At 45.6% G+C, this 17,500-nt stretch overlaps 1 protein-coding gene across 1 annotated transcript; it reads right to left on the reverse strand.

Moving 5' to 3' along the window:
* Positions 1-1,879: 1,879 nt before the first annotated feature.
* Positions 1,880-7,456, reverse strand: zgc:153284 (uncharacterized protein LOC751696 homolog). The gene is made up of 3 exons (XM_052471672.1): positions 7,315-7,456; positions 5,146-5,313; positions 1,880-2,523 (listed from the first exon to the last, which is right to left on the reverse strand). The coding sequence occupies exons 1-3, from the start codon at positions 7,357-7,359 to the stop codon at positions 2,461-2,463; spliced, it is 276 nt and encodes a 91-aa protein (XP_052327632.1). The 5' UTR covers positions 7,360-7,456; the 3' UTR covers positions 1,880-2,460.
* Between the last annotated feature and the right edge of the window lie 10,044 nt (positions 7,457-17,500).

The following is a 17,500-nucleotide window of genomic DNA, read 5'->3' on the forward strand; positions in this document are numbered from 1 at the left end:
GTGTGTTGTGTGTGTTGTGTGTGTTGTGTGGTGTGTGTGTGTGTGTGTGTGTGTGTGGTGTGTATGTGGTGTGTGTGTGGTGTGTGTGTGGTGTGTGTGTGGTGTGTGTGTGGTGTGTGTGTGGTGTGTGTGTGGTGTGTGTGTGTGTGTGTGTGTGTGTGTGTGTGTGTGTGTGTGTGTGGTGTGTGTGTGTGTGGTGTGTGTGTGGTGTGTAATTATGATTCCTGCTGATGTGTATTCTTATGTGAAGAGATTGACTAACATGAGAGGACTACTACAAATAACATAAAAACATTGTGACAATGATAAATAACACAATAACAAATATATGAATCCTTTTATTTAGCAAGACAATGGTTTTACACCTCTTAACTTGTGAGATGTGTCCCTGGCTTACACACAATGCCCCATTTTAAAGTAGAATTATGTTTGTTTTTTTACATGTTTACAAATCAATAAAAATGAAAAGCTGAAATGAGTCAAGTATTCAATCCCATTGTTATGGCGAGCCTAAATAAATTCAGGAGTAAATATTTGCTTAACAAGTCTCATAAGTTGCATGTACTCGCTCTGTGTGCAATGATAGTGTTTAAAAATGCAGACATTGAATATTCCTTGAGCATGGTGAAGTTATTAATTACACTTTGGATGGTGTATCAAGACACCCAGTCACTACAAACATACAAGCGTCCTTCCAAACTCAGTTGCCGGAGAGGAAGGAAACTCCTCAGGGGTTTCACCATGAGGCCAATGGTGACTTTAAAACAGTTACAGAGTTTAATGGCTGTGATTGGAGAAAACTGAGGATGGATCAACAACATTGTAGTTACTCCACAATACAAACCTAAATGACAGAGTGAATAGAAGGAAGCCTGTACAAAATAAAAATATTCCAAAACATGCGTCCTGTTTGCAACAAGGCCCTTAAGTAAAACTGAAAAATATTTGGCAAAGACATTCACTTTATGTCCTGAATACAAAGTGTTATGTTTGTGGCAAATTCAACACAACACATCACTGAGCACCACTCTTCATATTTTCAAGCATGGTGGTGGCTGCATCATGTTATAGGTATGCTTGTCATTGGCAAGGACTAGGGAGATTTTTAGGATCAAAGAAACAGATTAGAGCTAAGCACAGGCTAAATCCAAGAGGAAAACCTGGTTCAGTATACTTTCCACCAGACACTGGGAGATGAATTCACCTTTTCAGCAGGACAATAACCTAAAATACAAGGACAAATCTACACTGTAGTTGCTTACCAAGACTACACTGAATATTCCTGAGTGGCCTAGTTACAGTTTTGACTTAAATTAGCTTGAAAATCTATGGCAAGACTTGGAAATGGCTGTCTAGCAAACTTGACTAGCATGAAGAATTTAAAACAGAATAGTGTGCAGATGTTGTATAATCCAGGTGAGCAAAGTTCTTAAGAGACATCCATGGAGACTCCAAGCTCTTAGAGACATCCAGGGAGACTCCAAGCTCTTAGAGACATCCAGGGAGACTCACAGCTCTTAGAGACATCCAGGGAGACTCAAAGCTCTTAGAGACATCCAGGGAGACTCCAAGCTCTTAGAGACATCCAGGGAGACTCCAAGCTCTTAGAGACATCCAGGGAGACTCCAAGCTCTTAGAGACATCCAGGGAGACTCCAAGCTCTTAGAGACATCCAGGGAGACTCCAAGCTCTTAGAGACATCCAGGGAGACTCCAAGCTCTTAGAGACATCCAGGGAGACTCACAGCTCTTAGAGACATCCAGGGAGACTCCAAGCTCTTAGAGACATCCAGGAGACTCCAAGCTCTTAGAGACATCCAGGGAGACTCCAAGCTCTTAGAGACATCCAGGAGACTCAAAGCTCTTAGAGACATCCAGGAGACTCAAAGCTCTTAGAGACATCCAGGGAGACTCCAAGCTCTTAGAGACATCCAGGGAGACTCCAAGCTCTTAGAGACATCCAGGGAGACTCAAAGCTCTTAGAGACATCCAGGGAGACTCAAAGCTCTTAGAGACATCCAGGGAGACTCAAAGCTCTTAGAGACATCCAGGGAGACTCAAAGCTCTTAGAGACATCCAGGGAGACTCAAAGCTCTTAGAGACATCCAGGGAGACTCAAAGCTCTTAGAGACATCCAGGGAGACTCCAAGCTCTTAGAGACATCCAGGGAGACTCCAAGCTCTTAGAGACATCCAGGGAGACTCAAAGTTCTTACGAGACATCCAGGGAGACTCAGAGCTGTACTCGCTGCCTAAGGTGATTCTAACATGTATTGACTCAGGGGTGTGAATACCTATGTAAGTGAGATATTTCTGTATTTCATTTTCAATACATTTGCAAACATTTTCAATCCATTTTGAATTCATGCTGTAACACAACACAATGGGGAATAAGTCATGGGGTGTGAATACTTTCTGAAGTGGAGGGGAGAGTCTTCTGGCAGGTGATCTTCCTCTGTCTGTTACAGCTTAAAGAAGGCCTCTGCTTTTCCAGTCTCCACCGCCTCATAAAACACAGAGAAGTCCTGCAGAGCGAGAGAGATGAGGGAGAGAGAGCGATGAGAGATGGGAGAGAGAGATGAGGGAGAGAGATGAGAGAGCGGGGCAGAGAGAGTAGAGAGAGAGTGATGAGAGATGGGGAGAGAGAGGGCAGAGAGAGTGATGAGAGATGGGAGAGAGCGGGGCAGAGAGAGTGATGAGAGATGGGAGAGAGCGGGGCAGAGAGAGCGATGAGAGATGGGGAGAGAGAGGGCAGAGAGAGTGATGAGAGATGGGGAGAGAGAGGGCAGAGAGAGTGATGAGAGATGGGAGAGAGCGGGGCAGAGAGAGCGATGAGAGATGGGAGAGCGGGGCAGAGAGAGCGATGAGAGATGGGAGAGAGCGGGGCAGAGAGAGCGATGAGAGATGGGGAGAGAGAGGGCAGAGAGAGTGATGAGAGATGGGAGAGAGCGGGGCAGAGAGAGCGATGAGAGATGGGGAGAGAGAGGGCAGAGAGAGCGATGAGAGATGGGGAGAGAGAGGGCAGAGAGAGCGATGAGAGATGGGGAGAGAGAGGGCAGAGAGAGTGATGAGAGATGGGGAGAGAGAGGGCAGAGAGAGTGATGAGAGATGGGGAGAGAGAGGGCAGAGAGAGCGATGAGAGATGGGAGAGAGCGGGGCAGAGAGAGTGATGAGAGATGGGGAGAGAGAGGGCAGAGAGAGTGATGAAAGATGGGGAGAGAGAGGGCAGAGAGAGTGATGAGAGATGGGGAGAGAGAGGGCGATGAGAGAGGGGGGGGAGAGAGAGAAGGCAGAGAGAGCGATGACAGATGGGGAGAGAGAGATGAGAGATGGGAGAGAGAGAGATGAGAGTTGGGAGATGGGAGAGAGCGGGGCAGAGAGAGTGATGAGAGATGGGGAGAGAGAGGGCAGAGAGAGCGATGAGATAGGGAGGGAGAGCGTGGATAGGGAGGGAGAGCGTGGATAGGGAGGGAGAGCGTGGATAGGGAGGGAGAGCGTGGATAGGGAGGGAGAGCGTGGATAGGGAGGGAGAGCGTGGATAGGGAGGGAACGCGTGGATAGGGAGGGAGAGCGTGGATAGGGAGGGAGAGCGTGGATAGGGAGGGAGAGCGTGGTTAGGGAGGGAGAGCGTGGATAGGGAGGGAGAGCGTGGATAGGGAGGGAGAGCGTGGATAGGGAGGGAGAGCGTGGATAGGGAGGGAGAGCGTGGATAGGGAGGGAGAGCGTGGATAGGGAGGGAGAGCGTGAGAGCTGTGTTTGTGGATGCAGAGTGTTTCACCGATTCTGAGTAATACTGATGCAAATAGATGGAAATGGGATTTGGACAGATGAACAAACACAACGCTTTAAACACAATAACAGCGTCACAGACAGACAGGACCAGCTACGATAAACCCCCCAACAACAACATGGAACAGTATTGGTCTACAATCAGAGGTTCATTTCTTCTTCGCTCAGTTAAACGGCAGGGCCAGACACAGTGACGTACTGCCAGGTCTGAGGAAGCCCCTGCCATGGCTTAGGACGTGTTCATATGCTATCTGGGGAGGGGGAGCCCCCCCCCTGCGGGGGCTGCTGGTGTGTGAGGGTACGCCAGTGACCATGAAGTCCACCCCAATAGGAAGGATGTTTGCCGTACCGTGGTCACATGAAGGTTTACAAGTGGCCGTGCCACACCCTGCTGTGGTGGAATTCCAATGCTGCCTGAACGAGAATTACTGGTGTGTGTGTGTGTGTGTGTGTGTGTGTGTGTGTGTGTGTGTGTGTGTGTGTGTGTGTGTGTGTGTGTGTGTGTGTGTGTGTGTGTGTGTGTGTGTGTGTGTGTGTGTGTGTGTGTGTGTGTGTGTGTGTGTGTGTGTGTGTTGACTTAAAGCTGTGGGCGTTGTGCAGCCTGAGTAATGATTAGATATTGGTCCACACCCAGGCTGCATTCCAAATGGCTCCTTATAACCAGAGTAGTCTAGTCAGTAGCTCTAGTCAGTAGCTCTAGTCAGTAGCTCTAGTCAGTAGTCTAGTCAGTATCTCTAGTCAGTGTCAGTATCTCTAGTCAGTAGCTCTAGTCAGTAGCTCTAGTCAGTAGCTCTAGTCAGTAGTCTAGTCAGTAGCTCTAGTCAGTAGCTCTAGTCAGTAGCTCTAGTCAGTAGCTCAGTCAGTAGCTCTAGTCAGTAGTCTAGTCAGTAGTCTAGTCAGTAGTCTAGTCAGTAGCTCTTGTCAGTAGTCTAGTCAGTAGCTCTAGTCAGTATCTCTAGTCAGTAGTCAGTAGTCTAGTCAGTAGCTCTAGTCAGTATCTCTAGTCAGTATCTCTAGTCAGTATCTCTAGTCAGTAGCTCTAGTCTAGTCAGACACTATCTCTAGTCAGTGTCAGTAGTCTAGTCAGTATCTCTAGTCAGTATCTCTAGTCAGTATCTCTAGTCAGTATCTCTAGTCAGTATCTCTAGTCAGTATCTCTAGTCAGTAGTCTGGTCAGTAGTCTAGTCAGTAGCTCTCATCAGTAGCTCCCCAAATGTGTACCTACTCCTTACTTGGTGCTATTGACCAGGGCCCACACATACACAATAGGCTCCCTGGTCAAAAGTAGTGGATTATATTGGAAACGGGGCCATTTAGAATTCAGCCCTGGCCTTGTGCTAGCGGTCTTCTAGACTCACCCCGCAGTAGACGTCCTTGTTGAAGACCTGTGGTGGCAGAGCGGCAGGGTTTCCTGTCTTCTTCCTCATCTCCTCTTTGATCTCTGACCCCTGGGTGATGTCCACCGCCTGGTACTTGATCTTCTTAGAGTCCAGGAAGGAGAAGATCTGGCTCTGCTGTTGCTTTAGCTGACGGGAACAGTAGAAATAATATAGAACAGTAGTAATACTTTTAATATTTTGTCATATGTATCATTTATTTATAACATTGTCTGCTTCCCAAATGGCACCCTTATCCCTATAAAGTGCACTACTGTTGACCAGGGCCCATAGGGGTGAATCAGAATCGCCTTTAGAAGCATATTGTAAAAAAAAAATGAACGATCTATACTGTAGCGGTACAGTATAACTTAATATTCTGATTATTATAGAGGTCATAGTTTACTATATAACTTAATATTATAATGATTACAGAGGTCATAGTTCACTATATAACTTAATATTATAATGATTACAGAGGTCATAGTTCACTATATAACTTAATATTATAATGATTACAGAGGTCATAGTTTACTATATAACTTAATATAATGATTACAGAGGTCATAGTTTACTATATAACTTAATATAATGATTACAGAGGTCATAGTTTACTATATAACTTAATATAATGATTACAGAGGTCGTATTTTACTATATAACTTAATATAATGATTACAGAGGTCGTAGTTCACTATATAACTTAATATAATGATTACAGAGGTCGTAGTTCACTATATAACTTAATATAATGATTACAGAGGTCGTAGTTTACTATATGAGACAGTAAGAGCTCCAACACATTCATAGTGGAGCTCAGGTACGGTGTGACGGTATGTCAGATTACGAGTTCTGATCTAGGATCTGTCCATGTAATCTAAATCATTGCGTTGTGAAAAAGCACAACTGATTCTTAATCACCACTTTTACTCTGAGACGCCGATAGCCCGCTTACGGTTGGTTCCGTGGTCCACGGGAATCTGTGAGCGTGACAGAGGCAGGCCGAGTCGGGAGTGGCGTGGTAGGTGCAGCCAGGAAAACGTTTACAGTTGAGTTATTTATCAGATTCTCTTGCCCAGAGCGGCTTCCTGTCATTCATATTAAGCTAGCTAGGTAAGACAACCACAACCCATAGTCAGTACACAACTCTTACTCGATAAAGCAGCTATCAGCTAAGTCAGAGCTAGTAAGTCAGAGCTAGTAAGTCAGAGCTAGTAAGTCAGAGCTAAGTAAGCCAGAGCGAGTAAGTCAGGCTAAGTAAGCCAAAGCGAGTAAGCCAGAGCTAGTAAGCCAGAGCTAAGTAAGCCAGAGCTGGTAAGTCAGAGCTAAGTAAGCCAGAGCTGGTAAGTCAGAGCTGGTAAGTCAGAGATAAGTAAGTCAGAACTAGTAAGCCAGAGCTAGTAAGCCAGAGCTAGTAAGTCAGAGCTAAGTAAGTCAGAGATAAGTAAGCCAGAGCTAGTAAGCCAGAGCTAGTGTCAGAGCTAGTGAGCCAGAGCTAGTAAGCCAGAGCTAGTGCCAGAGCTGGTGAGCCAGAGCTAGTGAGCCAGAGCTGGTAAGCCAGAGCTAGTGCCAGAGCTGGTAAGCCAGAGCTAGTGAGCCCAGAGCTGGTAAGCCAGAGCTAGTGAGCCAGAGCTGGTAAGCCAGAGCTAGTAGTCCAGAGCTAGTAAGCAGAGCTAGTGAGCCAGAGCTAGTGAGCCAGAGCTAGTAAGCCAGAGCTAGTGCCAGAGCTGGTAAGCCAGAGCTAGTGAGCCAGAGCTAGTGTCAGAGCTAGTAAGTCAGAGCTAGTGCCAGAGCTGGTGAGCCAGAGCTAGTAAGTCAGAGCTGGTAAGCCAGAGCTAGTGAGCCAGAGCTAGTAAGTCAGAGCTAGTAAGCCAGAGCGAGTGAGCCAGAGCTAGTAAGTCAGAGCTGGTAAGCCAGAGCTAGTGAGCCAGAGCTAGTAAGTCAGAGCTAGTAAGCCAGAGCGAGTGAGCCAGAGCTAGTAAGCCAGAGCTGGTAAGCCAGGCTGGTAAGCCAGAGCGAGTAAGAGAAGTACAAGTGTTAGTCCAAGAAAGTTGATGTTCAGTTCGACTTCTTTATATCCCTCAGCTAAAGAGGCAGAGTGGTGAGGTGGATGCAGCCAGGTAAATGAATGAGACAGGTGAGAACACATACCTCTCTGGATCCACTCACGCTGCTGAAATACACCACGATAGACATGATACCTGATGATACAAAATATCAATATAATATGATCCAGGTAAGTTTGTAATTCAGTGGAGAGTGTGTGTGGAGACTGCTTCAAGGTGTTGCAGCAGACAAGGTGAACAGGTTTAAACATGGCTTACCTGTTGGCCACACCCCCTGGCTGCCGACCACTCCTGTTATGTCTATTCCTTGCTATTGTCACACACACACACACACACACACTACACAAACACAGACCCAAGCACACACACGCATCACACAGAGACAGACAGACACACGCATCACACACATAGACAGACACATAGACAGACACACATAGACAGACACATAGATAGTCACACATAGACAGACACATAGATAGACACACATAGACAGACACATAGATAGACACACATAGACAGACACATAGATAGTCACACATAGACAGACACATAGATAGACACATAGACAGACACATAGATAGACACATAGATAGACACACAGATAGACACACATAGACAGACACATAGATAGACACACATAGACAGACACATAGATAGACACACATAGACAGACACACATAGATAGACACACATAGACAGACACATAGATAGACACACATAGACAGACACATAGATAGACACACATAGACACACATAGACAGACACACATAGACAGACACACACACACAGACACATAGATAGACACATAGATAGTCACACATAGACAGTCACACATAGACAGACACATAGACAGACACACATAGACAGACACATAGACAGACACATAGATAGACACATAGACAGTCACACATAGACAGACACATAGACAGACACACACACATAGATAGATAGATAAACACACATAGACACACAAAAGAGAGAGATATGCCATTGAGCACCTCAGAGAATGTTTTGTCTTAGGTCTGAAGAGATGCAGATGCTGTATACAGTAGATATATGTCTTAGGTCTGAAGAGATTCAGACACATACAGTAGATATATGTCTTGGGTCTCTGAAGAGATGCAGATGCTGATACAGTAGATATATGTCTTAGGTCTGAAGAGATGCAGATTGTAGATATATGTCTTACTGAAGAGATGCAGACGCTGTATACAGTAGATATATATCTTAGGTCTGAAGAGATGCAGATGCTGTATACAGTAGATATTATCTTAGGTCTGAAGAGATGCAGATGCTGTATACAGTAGATATATGTCTTAGGTCTGAAGAGATGCAGATGCTGTATACAGTAGATATATGTCTTAGGTCTGAAGAGATGCAGATGCTGTATACAGTAGATATATATCTTAGGTCTGAAGAGATGCAGATGCTGTATACAGTAGATATATATCTTAGGTCTGAAGAGATGCAGATGCTGTATACAGTAGATATATATCTTAGGTCTGAAGAGATGCAGACACTGTATACAGCAGATATATGTCTTAGGTCTGAAGAGATGCAGATGCTGTATACAGTAGATATATATCTTAGGTCTGAAGAGATGCAGATGCTGTATACAGTAGATATATATCTTAGGTCTGAAGAGATGCAGATGCTGTATACAGTAGATATATATCTTAGGTCTGAAGAGATGCAGATGCTGTATACAGTAGATATATATCTTAGGTCTGAAGAGATGCAGATGCTGTATACAGTAGATATATCTTAGGTCTGAAGAGATGCAGATGCTGTCAGATGCTGTATACAGTAGATATATATCTTAGGTCTGAAGAGATGCAGATGCTGTATACAGTAGATATATATCTTAGGTCTGAAGAGATGCAGATGCTGTATACAGTAGATATATATCTTAGGTCTGAAGAGATGCAGATGCTGTATACAGTAGATATATATCTTAGGTCTGAAGAGATGCAGATGCTGTATATATCTTAGTAGATATATATCTTAGGTCTGAAGAGATGCAGATGCTGTATACAGTAGATATATATCTTAGGTCTGAAGAGATGCAGATGCTGTATACAGTAGATATATATCTTAGGTCTGAAGAGATGCAGATGCTGTATACAGTAGATATATATCTTAGGTCTGAAGAGATGCAGATGCTGTATACAGTAGATATATATCTTAGGTCTGAAGAGATGCAGATGCTGTATACAGTAGATATATATCTTAGGTCTGAAGAGATGCAGATGCTGTATACAGTAGATATATATCTTAGGTCTGAATTCAGACACTGTATACAGTAGATATATATCTTAGGTCTGAAGAGATGCAGATGCTGTATACAGTAGATATATATCTTAGTAGATATATATCTTAGGTCTGAAGAGATGCAGATGCTGTATACAGTAGATATATATCTTAGGTCTGAAGAGATGCAGATGCTGTATACAGTAGATATATACAGCCTTCAGAAAAACCATTTGACTTTTGTCCACATTTTGTTGTTACAGCCTGAATTACATTGAGATGTTTTGTCACTACCCACAGTACACCCTGATGTCAAAAGTGACATTATGTTTTTACAAATTTGTACAAATTAATTTCCAAATGAAAAGCTGAAATGTCTTGCGTCAATAAGTATTCGAGTACCATGTTATGGCATAAATCAGTTCAGGAGTAAATATTTCCTTAACAAGTCAAGTAATAAGTTGCATGGACTCACTCTGTGTGCAATAATGGTGTTTAACATGATTTTTTTTTTTTAAATAACTACCTCATCTCTGTACCCCTACACATGCAACCACAAAGATAAGGGAGGTGTCACGCCCTGGCCATAGCGAGGCTTTTATTCTCTGTTTTGCTTAGGCCAGGGTGTGACTAGGGTGGGCATTCTATGTTCTATTTTCTATGTTTTGTATTTCTTTGTTGTTTTGGCCGGGTGTGGTTCTCAATCAGAGGCAGCTGTCTATCGTTGTCTCTGATTGAGAACCATATTTAGGCAGCCTGGTTGTCCCTGATTGAGAACCAAACTTAGGTAGCCTGGTTGTCCCTGATTGAGAACCAAACTTAGGTAGCCTGGTTGTCCCTGATTGAGAACCATATTTAGGCAGCCTGGTTGTCCCTGATTGAGAACCAAACTTAGGTAGCCTGGTTGTCCCTGATTGAGAACCATATTTAGGCAGCCTTTTTCCCACTGGGTTTTTGTGGGTAGTTGTTTTCTGTTTTTGTCTTTCTGCACCAGACAGAACTGTTTTGTTTTTTTGGTTAATCAGTGTTCAGTTCCAATAATAAAGATGAACACGTACCACGCTGCACCTTGGTCCTCCACTCCTTCCAACAGCTGTTAGAGGTTCTCCAATGCCTCACAAAGAAGGGCACCCATTGGTAGATGAGTAAAAAAAAAAGCATGAGCCTGGTGAAGTTATTAATTACACTTTGGATGGTGTACCAATACACCCATTCACTACAAAGATACAGGCGTCCTTCCTAACTCAGTTGCTGGAGAGGAAGGAAACCCCTCAGGGATTTCATCCTAGAGGAAAACCTGGTTCAGTCTGCTTTACACCAGACACTGGGAGATTAATTCACCTTTCAGCAGGACAATGACCTAATAATGGGCAGATATTTTACAATCCAGATGTGGAAATCTCTTAGAGACGTCCCCAGGAAGACTCACAGCTCTTAGAGACGTACCCAGGAAGACTCACAGCTTTAATCGCTACCAAACGTGATTCTAACATGTATTGACTCAGGGGTGTGAATACTTATGCAAACAATATATTTCTGTATTTCATTTTCAATAGATTTGCAAACATTTCTAAAAAACATGTTTTCACATTGTCATTATGGGGTATTGTGTCTAGATGTTTGAGAAAAAACAAACCATTTAATCCATTTTTGGATTCAAAAATGACCTCAGAGAGTCAGGACACCCGTTTAACATCCCATCCGAAAGGCAGCACCCTACACAGGGCAGTGTCCCCAATCACAGAGGAAAGAGTGCCTCCTACTGGCCCTCCAACACCACTTCCAGCAGCATCTGGTCTCCCATCCAGGAACTGACCAGGACCAACCCTGCTTAGCTTGAGAAGCAATCCTACAGCTTCCACACGATGTCACCAGTCTTGTCATTTGCCTGGCCTTTGTTTCTTGGTCAAACGAGTGAGAGAGAGCCCATTTCTTCCGGTCTCTGACAGGATGTTTTGGATGAGAAATTTCTGAACATGATTTCAAGACGTGGAGCTATTGAATACACATCGCCCCGTGATCAATTTGATAGATTATTAACGTTTACTAATACCTAAAGTTGGATTACAAAAGTATTTGAAGTGTTTTGTGAAAGTTTATCGTCGACTTTTTAATTTAAAAAAAGGACGTTGCGTTTTAAAACGTTGTTTTTCGTTGATCACACAGTCTTCATAGATCGATATCTAGGCTATATATGGACCGATTTAATCGAGAAAAAAGACCCAATAGTGATGTTTATGGGACATCTAGGAGTGCCAACAAAGAAGATCGTCAAAGGTAATGAATGTTTTACATTTTATTTCTGCGTTTTGTGTAGCGCCGGCTATGCTAATTATTTTGTTTACGTCCCCTTCGGGTATTTCGGGTGTTGCATGCTATCAGATAATAGCTTCTCATGCTTTCACCGAAAAGCATTTTAAAAATCTGACTTGTTGGCTGGATTCACAACGAGTGTAGCTTTAATTCAGTACCCTGCATGTGTGTTTTAATGAACGTTTGAGTTTTAACGAGTACTATTAGCATTTAGCGTAGCGCATTTGCATTTCAGATGTCTAGATGGGACGCCTGCGTGTCGGGTGGGCTTAAGAGGTTTTAATGCGAGTGTAGTGAAACGCTTGTGCTTCTAGTTCTGACCATGCAGTAATATCTAACAAGTAATATAACCTAACAATTTCGCAACAACTACCTTATACACACAAGTGTAAAGGGATAAAGAATATGTACATAAAGATATATGAAGGAGTGATGGTACAGAACGGCATAGGCAAGATGCAGTAGATAGTATAGAGTACAGTATATACATATGAGATGAGTAATGTAGGGTATGTAAACATATTAAGTGGCATTGTTTAAAGTGACTAGTGATACATTTATTACATCCATTTGTATTATTAAAGTGGCTAGAGATTTGAGTCAGTATGTTGGCAGCAGCCACTCAACGTTAGTGGTGGCTGGTTAACAGTCTGATGGCCTTGAGATAGAAGCTGTTTTTCAGTCTCTCGGATCCCAGCTTTGATGCACCTGTACTGACCTCGCCTTCTGGATGATAGCGGGGTGAACAGGCAGTGGCTCGGGTGGTTGTTGTCCTTGATGATCTTTATGGCCTTCCTGTTACATCGGGTGGTGTAGGTGTCCTGGAAGGCAGGTAGTTTGCCCCGGTGATGCGTTGTGCAGACCTCACTACCCTCTGGAGAGCCTTACGGTTGTGGGCGGAGCAGGTGCCATACCAGGCGGTGATAGAGCCCGCCAGGATGCTCTCGATTGTGCATCTGTAGAAGTTTGTGAGTGCTTTTGGTGACAAGCCGAATTTCTTCAGCCTCCTGAGGTTGAAGAGATTAATGAGGATATTAAAAAAAAATCTGTTTTAGAATAAGGCTGTAATTTAACAAAATGTGGGGGAAAAAGTCAAGGGCTCTGAATACTTTCCGAAGGCCCTGTACATACCGTAGACAAGAAGGCCCTGTACATACCGTAGACAAGGCCCTGTACATACCGTAGACAAGAAGGCCCTGTACATACCGTAGACAAGCAGGCCCTGTACATACCGTAGACAAGCAGGCCCTGTACATACCGTGAGACAAGCAGGCCCTGTACATACCGTAGACAAGGCCCTGTACATACCGTAGACAAGCAGGCCCTGTACATACCGTAGACAAGAAGGCCCTGTACATACCGTAGACAAGAAGGCCCTGTACATACCGTAGACAAGAAGGCCCTGTACATACAGTAGACAAGAAGGCCCTGTTCATACCGTGAACAAGCAGGCCCTGTACATACCGTAGACAAGAAGGCCCTGTACATACCGTAGACAAGAAGGCCCTGTTCATACCGTAGACAAGAAGGCCCTGTACATACCGTAGACAGGAAGGCCCTGTACATACCGTAGACAAGAAGGCCCTGTACATACCGTAGACAAGAAGGCCCTGTACATACCGTAGACAAGAAGGCCCTGTACATACCGTAGACAAGGCCCTGTACATACGGTAGACAAGAAGGCCCTGTACATACCGTAGACAAGAAGGCCCTGTACATACCATAGACAAGAAGGCCCTGTACATACCGTAGACAAGAAGGCCCTGTACATACCGTAGACAAGGCCCTGTACATACGGTAGACAAGAAGGCCCTGTACATACCGTAGACAAGAAGGCCCTGTACATACGGTAGACAAGAAGGCCCTGTACATACCGTAGACAAGAAGGCCCTGTACATACCGTAGACAAGGCCCTGTACATACGGTAGACAAGAAGGCCCTGTACATACCGTAGACAAGAAGGCCCTGTACATACCATAGACAAGAAGGCCCTGTACATACCGTAGACAAGAAGGCCCTGTACATACCATAGACAAGAAGGCCCTGTACATACCGTAGACAAGAAGGCCCTGTACATACCATAGACAAGAAGGCCCTGTACATACCGTAGACAAGAAGGCCCTGTACATACCGTAGACAAGAAGGCCCTGTACATACCGTGAACAAGAAGGCCCTGTACATACCGTAGACCAGAAGGCCCTGTACATACCGTAGACAAGAAGGCCCTGTACATACCGTAGACCAGAAGGCCCTGTACATACCGTGAGACAAGAAGGCCCTGTACATACCGTAGACCAGAAGGCCCTGTACATACCGTAGACAAGAAGGCCCTGTACATACCGTAGACAAGAAGGCCCTGTACATACCGTAGACAAGAAGGCCCTGTACATACCGTAGACCAGAAGGCCCTGTACATACCGTAGACAAGAAGGCCCTGTACATACCGTAGACCAGAAGGCCCTGTACATACCGTAGACAAGAAGGCCCTGTACATACCGTAGACCAGAAGGCCCTGTACATACCGTAGACAAGAAGGCCCTGTACATACCGTAGACAAGAAGGCCCTGTACATACCGTAGACAAGAAGGCCCTGTACATACGGTAGACAAGAAGGCCCTGTACATACCGTAGACAAGGCCCTGTACATACCGTAGACAAGGCCCTGTACATACCGTAGACAAGAAGGCCCTGTTCATACCGTAGACAAGGCCCTGTACATACCGTAGACAAGGCCCTGTACATACCGTAGACAAGAAGGCCCTGTTCATACCGTAGACAAGGCCCTGTACATACCGTGAGACAAGAAGGCCCTGTACATACCGTAGACCAGAAGGCCCTGTACATACCATAGACAAGGCCCTGTACATACCGTAGACAAGAAGGCCCTGTACATACCGTAGACAAGAAGGCCCTGTTCATACCGTAGACAAGAAGGCCCTGTTCATACCGTAGACAAGAAGGCCCTGTTCATACCGTAGACAAGGCCCTGTACATACCGTAGACCAGAAGGCCCTGTACATACCGTAGACAAGAAGGCCCTGTTCATACCGTAGACAAGGCCCTGTACATACCGTAGACAAGGCCCTGTACATACCGTAGACAAGAAGGCCCTGTTCATACCGTAGACAAGGCCCTGTACATACCGTAGACAAGGCCCTGTACATACCGTAGACAAGAAGGCCCTGTTCATACCGTAGACAAGGCCCTGTACATACCGTAGACAAGAAGGTCCTGTACATACCGTAGACAAGGCCCTGTACATACCGTAGACAAGAAGGCCCTGTACATACCATAGACAAGAAGGCCCTGTACATACCGTAGACAGGAAGGCCCTGTACATACCGTAGACAAGGCCCTGTACATACCGTAGACAAGAAGGCCCTGTACATACCGTAGACAAGGCCCTGTACATACCGTAGACAAGAAGGCCCTGTACATACCGTAGACAAGAAGGCCCTGTTCATACCGTAGACAAGAAGGCCCTGTACATACCGTAGACAAGAAGGCCCTGTACATACCGTAGACAAGAAGGCCCTGTACATACCGTAGACCAGAAGGCCCTGTACATACCGTAGACAAGAAGGCCCTGTACATACCGTAGACAAGAAGGCCCTGTACATACCGTAGACAAGAAGGCCCTGTACATACCGTAGACAAGAAGGCCCTGTACATACCGTAGACCAGAAGGCCCTGTACATACCGTAGACAAGAAGGCCCTGTACATACCGTAGACAAGAAGGCCCTGTACATACCGTAGACAAGAAGGCCCTGTACATACCGTAGACAAGAAGGCCCTGTACATACCGTAGACAAGAAGGCCCTGTACATACCGTAGACAAGGCCCTGTACATACCGTAGACAAGAAGGCCCTGTACATACTGTAGACAAGAAGGCCCTGTACATACCATAGACAAGAAGGCCCTGTACATACCGTAGACAAGAAGGCCCTGTACATACCGTAGACAAGAAGGCCCTGTACATACCGTAGACAAGAAGGCCCTGTACATACCGTAGACAAGAAGGCCCTGTACATACCGTAGACAGGAAGGCCCTGTACATACAGTAGACAAGAAGGCCCTGTACATACCGTAGACCAGAAGGCCCTGTACATACCGTAGACAAGGCCCTGTACATACGGTAGACAGGAAGGCCCTGTACATACCGTAGACAAGAAGGCCCTGTACATACCGTAGACAAGGCCCTGTACATACCATAGACAAGAAGGCCCTGTACATACCGTAGACAAGAAGGCCCTGTACATACCGTAGACAAGAAGGCCCTGTACATACCGTAGACAAGAAGGCCCTGTACATACCGTGAGACAGGAAGGCCCTGTACATACCGTAGACAGGAAGGCCCTGTACATACCGTAGACAAGAAGGCCCTGTACATACCGTAGACAAGAAGGCCCTGTACATACCGTAGACAGGAAGGCCCTGTACATACAGTAGACAAGAAGGCCCTGTACATACCGTAGACAAGAAGGCCCTGTACATACCGTAGACAAGAAGGCCCTGTACATACCGTAGACAAGAAGGCCCTGTACATACCATAGACAGGAAGGCCCTGTACATACCGTAGACAAGAAGGCCCTGTACATACCGTAGACCAGAAGGCCCTGTACATACCGTAGACAAGAAGGCCCTGTACATACCATAGACAGGAAGGCCCTGTACATACCGTAGACAAGAAGGCCCTGTACATACCATAGACAAGAAGGCCCTGTACATACCGTAGACAGGAAGGCCCTGTACATACCGTGACAAGAAGGCCCTGTACATACCGTAGACAAGAAGGCCCTGTACATACCGTAGACAAGAAGGCCCTGTACATACCGTAGACAAGAAGGCCCTGTACATACCGTAGACAAGAAGGCCCTGTACATACAGTAGACAAGAAGGCCCTGTACATACCGTAGACAAGAAGGCCCTGTACATACCGTAGACAAGAAGGCCCTGTACATACCGTAGACAGGAAGGCCCTGTACATACCATAGACAAGAAGGCCCTGTACATACCGTAGACCAGAAGGCCCTGTACATACCGTAGACAAGAAGGCCCTGTACATACCGTAGACCAGAAGGCCCTGTACATACCGTAGACAAGAAGGCCCTGTACATACCGTAGACAAGAAGGCCCTGTACATACCGTAGACAAGGCCCTGTACATACCGTAGACAAGAAGGCCCTGTACATACCGTAGACAAGGCCCTGTACATACCGTGACAAGAAGGCCCTGTACATACCGTGAGACAAGAAGGCCCTGTACATACCGTAGACAAGCAGGCCCTGTACATACCGTAGACCAGAAGGCCCTGTACATACCGTAGACAAGAAGGCCCTGTTCATACCGTAGACAAGGCCCTGTACATACCGTAGACAAGAAGGCCCTGTTCATACCGTAGACAAGGCCCTGTACATACCGTAGACAAGAAGGCCCTGTACATACCGTAGACAAGGCCCTGTACATACCGTAGACAAGAAGGCCCTGTACATACCGTAGACAGGAAGGCCCTGTACATACCGTAGACAAGAAGGCCCTGTACATACCGTAGACAAGGCCCTGTACATACCGTAGACAAGAAGGCCCTGTACATACCGTAGACAGGAAGGCCCTGTACATACCGTAGACAGGAAGGCCCTGTACATACCATAGACAAGAAGGCCCTGTACATACCGTAGACCAGAGAACGGTGGGGACGTCCATAGA

Source organism: Oncorhynchus keta, chromosome 19 (genome assembly GCF_023373465.1).
Source record: "Oncorhynchus keta strain PuntledgeMale-10-30-2019 chromosome 19, Oket_V2, whole genome shotgun sequence".
Classification (NCBI taxonomy): domain Eukaryota; kingdom Metazoa; phylum Chordata; class Actinopteri; order Salmoniformes; family Salmonidae; genus Oncorhynchus; species Oncorhynchus keta.

Bases quoted from the DNA above. Each gene is read 5' to 3' on its own strand.
- zgc:153284 (XM_052471672.1), bottom strand. From the start codon at position 7,359: ATGTCTATCGTGGTGTATTTCAGCAGCGTGAGTGGATCCAGAGAG. The intron at 5,314-7,314 runs GTATGTGTTCTC...TGTTCCCGTCAG, and splicing joins GCGTGAGTGGATCCAGAGAG to CTAAAGCAACAGCAGAGCCA. The intron at 2,524-5,145 runs GTGAGTCTAGAA...CTCGCTCTGCAG, and splicing joins ACAAGGACGTCTACTGCGGG to GACTTCTCTGTGTTTTATGA.